The sequence below is a fragment of the Strix uralensis genome, chromosome 5 (genome assembly GCF_047716275.1).
Source record: "Strix uralensis isolate ZFMK-TIS-50842 chromosome 5, bStrUra1, whole genome shotgun sequence".
In the NCBI taxonomy this organism is placed as follows: domain Eukaryota; kingdom Metazoa; phylum Chordata; class Aves; order Strigiformes; family Strigidae; genus Strix; species Strix uralensis.
This window is the reverse complement of record NC_133976.1, coordinates 32681613-32695716: the sequence shown is the minus strand read 5'-3', so window position 1 is coordinate 32695716 and position 14104 is coordinate 32681613. Positions and strand designations below refer to the sequence as shown.

At 34.7% G+C, this 14104-nt stretch overlaps 1 protein-coding gene across 42 annotated transcripts in view; it reads right to left on the bottom strand.

Moving 5' to 3' along the window:
- Positions 1-14104, bottom strand: part of NRCAM (neuronal cell adhesion molecule) — a 165945-nt gene that overhangs the window by 10337 nt on the left and 141504 nt on the right. For 19 of the 42 annotated variants that reach the window (XM_074870346.1, XM_074870362.1, XM_074870322.1 and 16 more), the window contains 5 exons: positions 10490-10555; positions 9848-9973; positions 8715-8867; positions 4258-4389; positions 1794-1872 (listed from right to left, as the gene is read on the bottom strand). In XM_074870346.1, the coding sequence (XP_074726447.1) occupies positions 1794-1872; positions 4258-4389; positions 8715-8867; positions 9848-9973; positions 10490-10555 (556 nt within the window). Of the gene's footprint in view, positions 1-2; positions 217-1793; positions 1873-4257; positions 4390-8714; positions 8868-9847; positions 9974-10489; positions 10556-14104 lie in introns of those variants that run through there. The other 23 variants (XM_074870348.1, XM_074870349.1, XM_074870350.1 and 20 more) reach the window with 3 other exon arrangements.

Below are 14104 nucleotides of genomic sequence, written 5' to 3'. Positions count from 1 at the left end.
AAAGTTCAAAATACTCGAATTCCTAGATCTTTCAAAAATTACTTTTTTTTTTCAAGGGAAACCCTATACCCTTTGTCCTCAAAGAAGCACTGCATCATGACCAGTGTCCTGTGAGGCAGACAAACTGGGAAGTGAGTGACTGCAGTGATGCTGGGCTGCAGAGAGGGTGCCAAGATATCTTCTGTGATCTGACTGGTTGCTGCTGCTGCCCTGTCTCTAAGGAAAAAAGAGGAAAGCCCAATATAGACTAAATACACAGAAATACACTTTAGAAAGGAGTTTTTACATGGTAAATAGGATGAGCTCTTTCATGTGAGCAAGTCTGAAAGCTTGGCATGCATCTGTCCATATTCACCAGACATGAGGTGGATAAATGCATTATAGAATAATTTAATAAAGCACTGATTCTATAGTTTAACTCAAGCCACTTAAATATGGAGACATAAATTCAAATCTTGCTAGAGGTCACACATGAAAGCAGGCTTGATTAGTCTTATTCTAGCCTGAGAAAACATGTATTGAGGTAATACATTTTGTACAATTCTGTATGAAGGTCAGTTTCTGCTGCTGGAAGTTCTAAGTCTCAAAAAACAGAGCAGAGATAAAGGAGAACGCAAACTGGACTGCCAAGGAAAACTAACACAGTACTTATTTACCTCTGCTGCCAAATATTGTTTCACACTTCTCTTTTTATCAGCTGAACGTAATTAATCCATATGCACTTAATGCTGTAATAAAATACTATTCTAAACTCATTAACCGAAGAACAGAGTATTGTGGGCTTTTTTTAAATCAAGGGAGAATAAATAAAAACTGCTCTGTGGCATTCAGAATTGTAAATCTATTCCAGTCAGATCAAAATGCACATTTCCCTTATATAAAGAAGCTATGGCAACAGAGTAGATCCTTACTGAAAAAACTGATTATTCTATGTATATTTGTAAATGTCACATCTTCAAAATAAAAAAGGGCTTTTACAATGCCTTTGACAAAGGAATGCACTATAAAACCTATTATAACACCCATGTAAAATATAATGGCAATGACATATTTAGAAAATAATGATTTCCTGTACTGATAAAAAACCCCCAACCAAATAAAATGCTGCTTATTTAATAAGCTATACTCATAATTATTATATGAACAGACTAGTCAAGACATGCTGTTTTTGATGCCAGGAGGTTCAGCTAGACTACATTTACAATAAAAGAAGAGACTCAGAACAAGGGCTGTGCTGCATGCTTTGAAGCTGCTTGCTATATATCTTGTACTGTAGTACATGAAAGGGAGATTTGTTTTTTCTTGTAGGACATTCCCTTCAGCTCTGTGTACAACATCACTTCCTTGTTATTGGATTAGGTGTTAGTACTGGCAGACATTTTAAATGCATTTGTTTTCCAGTCAATGTAACACAAGATTGTCTTTACTAGGCTTCAATTAGAAATGTATTTTCAAAAACCATAATGCTAAATGTGTCCTAGATGAAAGGACACTGTATCTGGTATTTTAACTATGTGAAAGATGGGTTTGTAAATAAAGATTTCTCGCTTTGAGACAATTGTGTTTGAATCTGGATTTCCCCTTGCATTAGTGAATGGCTTATTCTAAGCTTGGATGTTTAATTTTTTTCCTAATGGTGTGGTTGAAATGCTATTTATAGTTCTATACAACACTGGATATAGAATCTTTGTCAACATGGAAAGAAAGTTAGTTTTAAATTAGTAAGTGTGATATTACATAAAGTACACGTGTGATATGAACAGTGAACATGACAAACCACATCAGCTGCTTACCTGTATTCACCAAATGTTCCATCATCTTCCTTCATAGGCTGTATTTCTGGATCAGCATGTGCATCCTCCTTTTCCTTCACTAAAATATTTGAAATAGCAATTTTTGTAATGAAACTGCAAGACAAGAAACCTTAAGACCTTAATTTCTCAAACTGATCACATTTGGCAGGAACGTGGTTTGAATAAAAATAATTTTTGGAACTGGGGCCTTAGGCTGTTACATTTTTCTTCTGAAGGAAAAGATCTGTTAATTAGTTATAGAATTTTATTTTCATTCAAATCCAAAATACCATATTTCATTCAGCATTAGTAAAACTTTTTCTTCCTTTCATTTCTAGCACTAAAGAGAAGGTTTTGTTAAAAATCCTACTAAAATACTTTGTTTACTTATGTTATTAATAGAGCTATTGTTTATTGAAATCTGAATAATATAGCTTTACTTATCCATGTTCCATACTTCCTCTTGATATGGAACCTAAATTTAACACAATTGTATCTCTTGCACATCCTTGTTATAGGTTTAGTCATCATTCACTGGTGGAATAAATTCGCCCATGTAACTTGTCCCTATAAAAAAACCCTATGTAGCACTGTGTCCTTTGACACAGAAACCCACCAGCACCTCAGAAGACAGATATTTATAGAAGACATATATTCCTATAAATTAAGATTGTTGACAGAATAATATACTGACTACTAGAATTATCTTTATGGTTCTTCCCTTTGCCTTTTCATTTCTGTTTTTCTGGCTACTACTCAAATCTTTCCCCTGTTTAGCAGATAGTTATATAATACAATATACAATGTATTTTCTTTTACTCTGGTAATTTCTGCACTTAATTTGTATATCATTATAATAAATAATAGCATCAATAACATGCTATTATTTAAGATGATATGAATCATTCCTGACATTATTTTCTGAGTCTGTAATTACAGTAATGCATACACCTTGAAATGTATCTGGCTGCTATAATTTCATACTGAAAAAATTTATTACTTTTTTTTTAAACCATAGGCAATCTCAAGATGACATGCTAAAATTACAGCGACAAAGAGTTAATAACTTTGTGCTTGGCATTTGCCACTATCTCTGGAACAGTACATTTGCAATGACACAAGAAATACAATTAGCTCCAGAGTCACTGCTGTAAACGAGAGTATGTACTGAATCTGGAAGTCTTATATACAGTCAAGGTCTACCTTTATACATGTGTGTGTATATTCATATGTGCATGCACATAAAAAAATTAATACCTTACATCTAGTAATTCTACAGAAGCAGAGAGAAGAAGGGAATAGCAGGGATCTCCACAAAGTAATGACAACCTTAGCATCCAACTGCCTTCTATGCTCTTACTCAAACTGTATTTTATCCTTTTCTAGATGGCGGCTCACTCCAAGTCCTCCCCACTCTTTTCAGTTTCATCACTTCACTTGTTTCATTCTCCTAATTTTCCTTCTCTTTTCTCAATTCTCTCCACTAGGAATCACTTTTCCTATATCCTCTGTAATATCATTTTCTCTTTAAAAAATCCAAATATTAGGAAAGAACCTAAGATGTTGTCTTCAGCCTGTCATTCAACTCTATATAACACTGTGTTCCTTAATCATCTGTCTTCATGGGCATAGGCGGTTGGAACAGGAGCTTCTCTTAATTAACTTTTGTTGTCACTACAAATCTTTGCTCTCTCCATAAAACTATTAAACAGTCAGACTGGGCAAAGTAGGATTCTTGTACTTAATGAGGTGATTTTATCTTCATATAAAAATAATCTGCTATGCTAAATTCAGCTATAAAAGATTTGTAAATTATAAAATATACTTGGCCATTCCTAGGCCTAATACTAAAAAAAACCCAAACCCTAAAACGAAAAACTCTTATAAAGAAAAAACTTATAGAAGAATAACTGAAGGATGGTAACTTGAAATTTAGCTGGAAAAATGCAGAGGCTGAAGAATACACAGATTTTGAGAATGAAGGTAACATATTTGAGACAAAATAACATACGAAGGGATTTGTCCTATGGAATCCATTCCTAGTACTTTAAAGTAACACGGTCGGTATGATCTGGTATATGTTTCCACACTTTCTGACCAAATAAATTCTAAGCTCATTTTAGTGGGTTAAACCCACCTGCATGAGACTTCAGAAAGTGGAGTGTGCAGTACTGGCGGGAGGACCAAGTATCTCAAAGAAAGCTCAAACCTCTCTAGAGAGGTAATGTAGTAACATGACCCTCCAGGAATGACGGAAATACTTTTCTTATGTTTACATGGATTGAGGTTTTCTAGCAATAGGCAGATCGCTCCTGACAAGTCTACCAAATGATACGACTGATTTATCATATATAAAGTGTAAGTGTAAACCAGCAGCAAATGTAATTTCTCCAGTAAACCTGTCTTAATCTGTTTTAATGTATTACCAGTAGATGAATTTTAGTCTCATTGTTATGTATCATACCTGGATATTTGCCACCTTTATTCCTCCTTATGAAGCAAACAATCAGTAGAATCAAGATCAGAAGAGCAACAGCACACATAAGACCAATGAACCATCCTTGAGTAGCGATGTCTATCTGCCGACTTGCCATTGCTAGAGAATAAAAGAAGAAAAATGAGGTGTTTTGCTGCATTTAAATGCTATGCTAATTTAGATAAACAATAGCCGGTATATATTGTACATTAATCAGGGAATAACATTCACTGTGAAAATTAGTATTAAGAAAAACAGTGATACTGTATTTTGTGAATATTTTCATTATTCAAAATGTTTCCAAGTACATGTGCATAGAACTTACTTTTGAGCGTATAAGAATTCTGCCAACACTTAAGCTTAGCAACTACTTTGCAAAATCTGTGCACATACTACATTGCTTTCCACAAACCTCAAAACTATTCTCAATCATTTTACATTAATTACAGAAACAAAATTGCAAATTATAATTCACACAAACATGTCGATTGCATTCTCAAAATTAATAGAAAGCTCATTAGCTAATGCACTCCTATCAGTCTGAAATGGGGAGACAGATGGGTTATTCAAGGCCCTAACATTCAATTTCAACTAAAAATCAACAATGAAGCATCCTTTAAAGCCTTATTAAGCACCACGTTTTCTACCTCATCCTACAATTTATCATGATTGCCATGATTTAGCATCAGTGAGGGCTTAACACAATGAAATTGGGAAGCCTCTCCTTGGCACTGTTTCTCTCCAAACAGTGAGTCTAGCTGGAAGATAATGTAGCGAAGTACACAGGAAATACTACAGTCACTAATAAGGACAGGAATTATCTGTGTGGTCTGGGGGCTGGATCCCTCCTACTGGTCTCCAACATAGTAGGAGGATTTTCCTGGGGAGGCTCATTTTCTACTCCCCTGTTTGGAAATACACTACAGGCAACTGGCCTCAGAATTTGCTGTTGGGAGAAAGCAGGAAAGGTGAGAGGAGTTAGGGATGTGTGCTACAGACAGAAGACCATATGAAGTGGAGGAAGATGGACATCCATCCAAACCTATCTTGTTCATTCTTCACCTTCTCCTCCAGGCCCAAAATCCAAGAGTTTGAAACTCTATGAAGAGTTGCCCAACAGACCTCTCTCTGTTTGGGAAATAGAGACAAAGATCACCTTTCCGCATGAATAAGGAAAGGGACATGCAAAACACTTCCTATGCATAACTCATACGGCGTTTTGGTTCAGCATTTGTTACTTTTTCTGGCTTCATGAAAAAAATTATCGGATTATTTGCAGCCAGTACGTTACCTAGAATTTTAGTAAGGATCAATAGTACTTCAGAACTCAGCTTAATAGACACTTTGCACTAGGACCAGATTATATTTGAGACCTTCAGCCTGTCTCTTTGTTAGGATGGTGTGAGTACATCAGGTCTCATGGCACAATATGTTTCATCCATATCTGCTATGGAAGGTCTGTAGACTTGCTTCCACTGAAGTGGAGGGCGCAATGCATGAATAGCTTTACATACAGAAATATGAAAGTCCCAGGGCCCAATAAAGATTTCCACCTCTCCATATAGAGAAGATAGGCTTTTAAGGGAAGGCTCATAAAAACACACCAGAGAGAATCTATTTTCAATGGAGCATTGACTGTTTTCTAGCCACAATTCCAGGTGATACAGCATAAACTCTTCTCCTTACAAAACATGTTGGATGACAACTGGGAACAGTCCTGCAGGTGTTGTCCCTTGAACAAGACCTGAGCCTAGCTTGGCAGACAGCTAGCTGACAAGAGGCTGCACTGGGCTGGCAAGCAAAGTAGCAATAAAATGTAACAATACTCAATTATAGGCCAGAATTCAAGCCCATGTCTCGAAGTTATTTACTAGTTAAGACAGAGGCTGAGACAGCTAGCTTGGAAACATCAGCTTTCGACGGTCTCAGATTCCTAAGTGTTTTCCATGGACTATATGAAAACTCAAAGTACCTCTGATATCTGGAGACAGTACCTACCCTCCATTCCATATGGAAAACCAATGTGTATTCCACTTCAGAAGTACTAGGCTAAAATTAGCTCTTTATTTTGCTGCCTCTTTTTGGACTTACTGGGGAAAGTTATGACTTGATTTTCATTTAAATCAATTAATGTGCCTGGTTATTGTGGAATTGTGATGGAGATTTCTCAGTCTTTGTTTAAGAATATGCTTTCTGTTATTTTAGAAACAGACGCTTTCTTATATGCACAATAATTTAAAATATTTTTGCATTAAAATGTCTATATGTTACATAAATATATAGCTTATATACATATATATTTATACTTCATATAAAATAATATGGTTTATAAAAATATATTTATAAAATTATAAATATAAGCATATAATTGGCCATGTTAAAAAAGAAAATCACAAAGGCAATCTTCATCTGAATTATAAATCAAATTAATATCAAATTTTTTTCCACATTAAGGTTAAAATTTTTGAGTTTTGCACTTATGCATTCATAATAAGGCATTAAAGGTTGTGTAATACATACTGTGACAAAATGCAAAAGCACATTTAACATTCAAATGTAGTAAGAAATCGCATCAAGCAAAACAACTCATGCATAAAAATATGCAAGATAGATGGGGAAGAGTAAAGATGAAAACTTACTTATGCAGCTTCCTGTATTCTTTAACTTATTGCATATCCAGCAGGAAAGGGTTTCTAGCTCTCAGTGCATCTTTAAAAATGGCACAACATTTCCTGCTTACACTAAGCAAATAATCTGCTTCAGGCAGAAAGACATTTACTCTTGATGAGCTGCTAAGGCAGGAGTCAAAGCAATACACTGTACTAGTATGCTCAAAAAGATAAACCTGCACGCTATGAAGATGCTCTATAAGAATGCTTGTCAAATAAAAAAATGTGGCAAAAGCCTCATATATGAAATATGGCAGTTTAATTCCTAATTAAGGACATATTCCATATTTCAGTATTTTTCTCATTGTCCACTTCATTTTTTGCAGTGTTTAAAAGCTTTGATCTAGGCTGAAGACAGTGTGACACAACATTTTTCTGTAAGAAATATGCTATGTATGTAATTTAATGCTGAACACTGAACATTTCTATTATCAAGGAGCAAAATAGAGTGCTTTTAAATTCCCATATTCCTTAACTACTCAAGGACATGAGCCAAGGTGATACAGTACATACAGGATTCCTTATCTACTGGCTCAGTATTTTTTTGTGTAGAAAGATGACTTTGGGAAAGTTTCCATTCAATGTTGTTTTGAATTATACTATAGTCTTGATCCTTGCTTTACTGCTGCTTTAGGCTTTGGATGTGTATTTGCACAAAATTTTACAGATCTGCTTTTAATACCACTAGTTGTCTCTGGCATAAATAAACCACGTTTAGCCCATACATATTTGCTTGGCACTGTTATTCAGCACCATGTTTTCAAAGTTTTCCTGCAACACGATAAACTGTGAACAGAAATGGAACAAAACAAAGCAAAAAATTATGATTTTAGAAAGTGCTCACTTTCAAAATGACATACTCATTATTTACTTTGTTGTCTGATAATTATTACATATTGTTCAAGCATATTTTCATATTTAAACTACTTTCTTAAATCATAACGTTCTGGAGTTGGTGAGGCTACTGCTAAGTAACTATGCACTGACCAAAACGCTTGGAATGAGCAGAAGTGGCTAGCAAATACACAACAAATAATAACAGCTGACCAAGAACATGCTATGATGGCAATGACATATTCAGCTTAACATCAAAAACTTCCAATAAAGACTTTCTCTGAGTTAAATAAACAAGCATCACTGATTTGCTTATGAAGAAATATGCCTGAAGTATGTACATAAGGAACTTAAACAGCCTTACTGATTCACAGGATATAGTTGTGACATCAAAATCTATATAAAACCAGTATATGACAAGAAAAGAAACATTTATAAGTAGGAATCTCTTAACACTGGTATAAATAGATTACATGAGACATCAAACCGAATCTGCACTTCTGATTATGCAAACATTTTAGCTCAGATTTTTTGTATTAAAACTGATCATATACAGATTGTTAGCTTTAAAAATATATAGTTGGCTCTATTAAAGTACACATTATTTAAATACAGCCATCTAATTATATTAACTAGAAATAAAAGAAACAGGTCATCTTCAGCACACAGTACACAGATGGGGGAGTGTGAGCAGTGAGTATTTTGCCCCTAATATAAACATCAGACGAGTAGAGTGAATTGAAAAGATGAAAACATTCAAAATTTACATAATAAATGTGTTTGCATTATTTAGGAGTTTATAAAATAATTCAACATTGCTCTATAAAAGGAACATGCAAAGATGCTAGCTACAACATCTCTTAACTAGAAGCAGTTCAACGTTTCAGCGCTTGGTCTACCACAGCTCTGACTACGACACAGAATTGGTACGGTGTGCCTCACCTGGACCTGTCTCAAACACATCCTCTGAACTCCTAAAACCAGACAGGCCCTCAGCACCAACCCGGACTTTATATGCTGTTCCTGGGGTTAAACCCTTTAACACAAAGAAGCTTCGAGAACCATTTACAATTTCTTTTTTCCAATCTTCTTTGCCTACAAAAATTTTAGGAAAACAACATATTGGAATTTTAATTTTCTCTGTACTACTGAAAGTTTCTAGACAGAATACTATCAACAGTTACTTGACTAAACTATGGATTGGCTGAAAAAAATAACTGTTCTCTCAAAAAATAGTAAAATTACGATTTCAAATAATATATTGCATGCAATATATTGAAGAAGACACTGCACATGAATTATGAAACTGTTTTAAACATTTGTTCCATTGTACCAGAGAAATATTGTTTTCATTTATTTTTTTGAAAGGCTTATTGTACTTGCAATTATAAAATACATTGTCCTGGTTTGAGTGAGTGAACCTATCTCTCTTATATCTTCTCTACTATAGTCTCAGCTGCTTCTTTGACTAATACCTGGAAAACACATTTATATTCCAATTTTCAGATTGGTCATCTTTAGTCATAACTTTAGAAGGATGGAATATTTGAATAGAAATATCTTGATTTTATTAGCTAACTGTGTTTTAATTGTTACTGGTATTATCAAACATTAAAACCTGTTTTTATGTCAATAGAAGTACGTAAGTTGGTTGATATTTTAAGGTTTAATTTAACAAAGAATATTGTTTCGATTTGCTCTCTTATTTAATTTCCCCCCCCCCCCCCGAATGGCGTATAATTCAGGAAAACTGTTATATCTTTTTACACATGTAATCACTGCATGACAAACAACTTCATGCAACCTACATTTTTAGAAGTTCATGTTCAAAAGAATTTATAAAATAATACAAAGGAACAAAGGCTGATATTCTATCTAAGCATCAAATAGCTGCTACACATTGATGTTTATTAAAATGAAAATTATTTGATCTTCCCAATGAAATTAAAAAATAATTCTTCTAGACATTTAAGAGCTATCATTAACACTGGATCAATTTAGGACCACATTTACTATAAAAATCTTTGAAAATATATCTGAACGCTTTAACAAAATTTAATGAAAGGGCTTCTTACTGCCTGCTACACCATATTCAACATAAAAGTTCGCATGATCTGGTCCCTCATACTCCCAACTGATATTGGCATAGGTCTCAGCGGCAGCTGTTGTAACATTTCTGATCCTTGGATAAAGTGGTTGCACTGAATATACAATAGAAAAACAAAGCAGAATACGAAATTGTGACTTCATACATTTAAAAAAATTGATTTTAAGAAGTTACTATGTTAATTTAGACCATATACAGGGAAAGTATAGTACATTTGTCATTGTTTCCATTACTGGAAATTAGCGACTAAAGTAGCGTATTTGGTAATTGAATCCTAGGCAGTTACTACACTACGAAATTATAAAGTAAAATCTAAGTATTCTACTGAGCATGCCCTATATCACAAAAACTGCTATATACTTAAAAACACCTAGTTGCCAAAATTCTGGAAAACATTATTTTTATTCATCTAGAAGTAAAATGCAGACAGCTGGAAAGTGAGAACATTGACAGGGTAACGGGAAATGGTAGGAGAGAACGGAGTTACGAAGGTGGTACACACCTCCCTTTATGCCACGTGTCACTGAATGGACTGCAATTGCCTCAGCTGTAAGCCCTTATAGGATTTTGTCTCTATTGCATTGATAATGATAAAAAAGGAAGACAATACCCTTATAGAATGTTGGACGGACAGTGTGCATGACTGGGGAGGTTGCAAAAAGGATTTCTGAATATCCTTCACCATCAGAGATAGTAGGAAAGAAAAAATAAAGAGTAAAAACACTTTGCATCAAAAAGTAACATTTAAATAATACAGTAAAACCTTACCTGTTAAATGAATAACACATGCACACTCTAAGTTCATGCAGGATTCAATTAGTTTTGCTTGTTAAAATATGAAACAGCTAAGTGATCCACATGTATTTGAAAACAAACTGAAGTATGTGTGTACTGACACCTTTACTTTCGTAGAACATTTCTGAAATCAGCTTTATGGATTAACTTTATGGATTCATGGCACCTTTTGACACTGGAACATAAGACATCAGATACTGGAAAGCCAGTATCAAAATACTCTGGTGTGAAGGACACAAATCACTGGAATGCAAGAAGCTGTTCATTTTAAGGTCCTGTGTCTTACTGCTGACATTCTCGTTAGACAACAGTTCACAGATACACATAATGTCCACATCTATGAAAAGAAATGCTTCTCTCTTCAGCATCCTGTAATTAGCCACTTCTTTGCTCATACCTTAATTCTTTGTTCTCCAATTACACTTGATACAAATGGTTATATATGTCAGTATTTTTGTTTGGCTAATATTAATGAAAAATAGATTTTCATAGTTCTAAAAGTATAATAGTGCAGATACAAAGAGGATGCTCCTCAAAGGCATGAAATTAGTTTTTAATGAAAATGCCTCACTTGGTTTGCCACTGACTTTTCTATCCTGCTAAAAATATCTTTTCTGTTAGAAACAAGATCAAAAATATTTCCCAGAAGGACCATGAAATATCAGAGATAAAACCCTAGTCTCAGTAAAGACAAATGGCAGAATTTCAATGGCTTCACCTACACCAGAAAATAAAATGGGCAAAAGTCTGTTCTCAAGGCAAGAGGTGCTGCACAGATTTTATCTATGTACTTAAATTACTTTCTCCTCAAAACATGATGGCTTTGTCCATATGGCTGACTGGAAGAACTTCCAAATTAGTTTCAAACAGAAAATGTCTTACTTTGGCATAGTAAAATAAATAAATCTGTATACAAGCCCCTAGCACAGACTGAATATTATGAGTACCATGTCTAGAAAACTATAGTTTCTGAGTCTTTTTAAAAAATACTTAAATTATGCAAATTCCACCAATTCTCCTGCAAATGTATTCTCGTGACTACCAATTTTCACAATATCAGGTTTTTTTATCCCCATACTTGCATCAAATTTTTCTTCTTAACTCTATGCCAGTCATAGTCATTCAACTCATTCAACTCTTCAATCTGCATTAAACTAACTACTCCCACATTTGATGTCTTTGTAGGTAAATTGTGCCTATTTTATATATAATTTCTTTCACCAAGCAAAAATAATAAGGAATATATTTTTTAAATAATAAAGAATACATTTATTTCTTGGCTAAAACCATCTGAACAAAATCAAATAGAAAGCACTAGATTTTAAAAAAGCCATCTAGGTTGCTAAGTCAACAACAAAACCTCTATGAAATACCAAAGCCAGAGCTGTCTATGGGAAATCTAGCATGTAACCATATACACTATAGTAATGCAAGGGGATTAGATTCTGCTTCTCTGTGCCACTTGAAGGTAGCAGGAGGAAAGAATAGCAGGCTCTAAATTTAGAAAGGTGCAGAGTCTGAGATTGCAGACAGGATATATAAACTTCCTTCCTCATTTGCACACAGGAACAGGTGTTTGTTACAATCAGCATCTAAGCATTTGTTCTGTGCCAAGAAAACAACTGGTTTATATTCTAAATACAACTTTGTTTTGTTTCATCAAATTGTATTTTCTCAAACCCGTATTTTCCTGGATTTTGCTCTTCCACAGAAGATGTCTAAGTAGCAGCACAACTGTATGACTGATATTTGTCATCAATGTTAAAGACAGACGAAACTATTTGCAATAATCTGTTTCAAACTCTTGCAAACAGATACCATGGAACTATACATAACTTCTCTCTCCTCACGCCTGAGCACTCGGGGATGAAGGAAACTGTCTCACCTTGTGTGAAAGACTCCAGATGACAGGCAGCTGCTTAACACTAAGCAAATTTGATAATCACCTTCCCTGTAAAACCTCCATCTTATCTTGTGTTTTGGATTTTCTTTTCATCTCAAATTTCCAGTTTCTGCTCTGATTAAAGAGTTGCCTGCTACATTAAAGACCTGGTATCTGGTAAATGTCTTTCTATTCATATGATTGTATATAACAATTAAGTTGGCTCTGAAAATTACCTTCATTTCCTTGGTATCTTAGTTTCTAAATCCTCTCAAGTGACTGATTTATGCTTACATTTATCAGATATACTCTTATCTGATTCTTACCAATACCTGTTTGTATAGAGTTATCCATGTGTTCTATTTGGTCAGATTTAAGTTGGTTTTTTTCCTATTGAATACAACGCACCAAGAAATTTGTTCGGCAGCACACTGATTTTAAAAATCACTATTTTTGTAATTCTTCCTCTTTTTCACTACAGCTTGATCTAATTTTCCAGCAGGCCTGGAATGCTTTAGTTAAGTCTGTTAAATGTGCCTTATTTGCAACATGAATACACACATAAGAAGATAAGAGATGGCTGATGGATCCTGAGGTGATGAAAGCCTAGACTCGAAGTGGTTACAATATTTAAAGCTTGTCTCCAATCTACCCAGACTCCTGTCTTCCTAACTGCACAACTCTAATGATAATTAACCTCTTAGTTCTTCACTATATTTCCCAGCACTGTTCACAAATACAGAATGTGTAATTGTCAGTTGGCAGAAACTCTCAGCGTGTGCAAGCGCCAGCTGGTAAAAAGGGGGAGCAGAAAGCTTTGTCTCAAGGGAGCAGGAGTTTCAGTAGCGGAGCACTGTGCTCTCTTGATCTGTAACCATGCACAGCACTGTGCAGCAGCACTGACAAAAGCATCACTCTAAAACTGATGGGAAAGGACTGTTAATAAGTTACAGTTTCTACACAGACCAACTCTTATTCAGCTGCCTCCAGTAAATTAAGCTCTTTTATTCACGCTACGATATGACACAAAATTTAGCTGGCATTTCTGAGTATGGTTTCATTCCTGCAGCGAGATATGGTATAAAAGCACTTGCCAGCTGTTGAAGAGGCCTAAGCTCAAAGTAAAATTTTCCTTTCTTTTCAAACTAATTCCAGGGCTTTTTTAGTGGAGTTTTTTGTAGAGCTGTATTTAATCTTCCAGTCTTTCAGGAACACAGTTCCTCCATGTAACACAGTTACACTTGGGCTGCAGATTCAATAGAATTTAATAAGATGTGACATGAGATATGAACAGATTTTAACAACAGAATAGGTTCTCTCTCTCTCAATTTAGTTCAGCAGAACAATGAATTAAATAATCCCCAAAGTGACTAAACTTCAGAAATTTTCATGGATTCACCTGATCTCCAGGAAAAAATGGCAGGTAAGTTACAAGCACACATTTGAAGATTGGTGTCAAATGGAAAAAAAACCCACAAAGCAGTGTATCATAGACAATTAGTTAAAATGCATACATAAAGAGAAAAATAAATTCAAAGGAAAAAATCC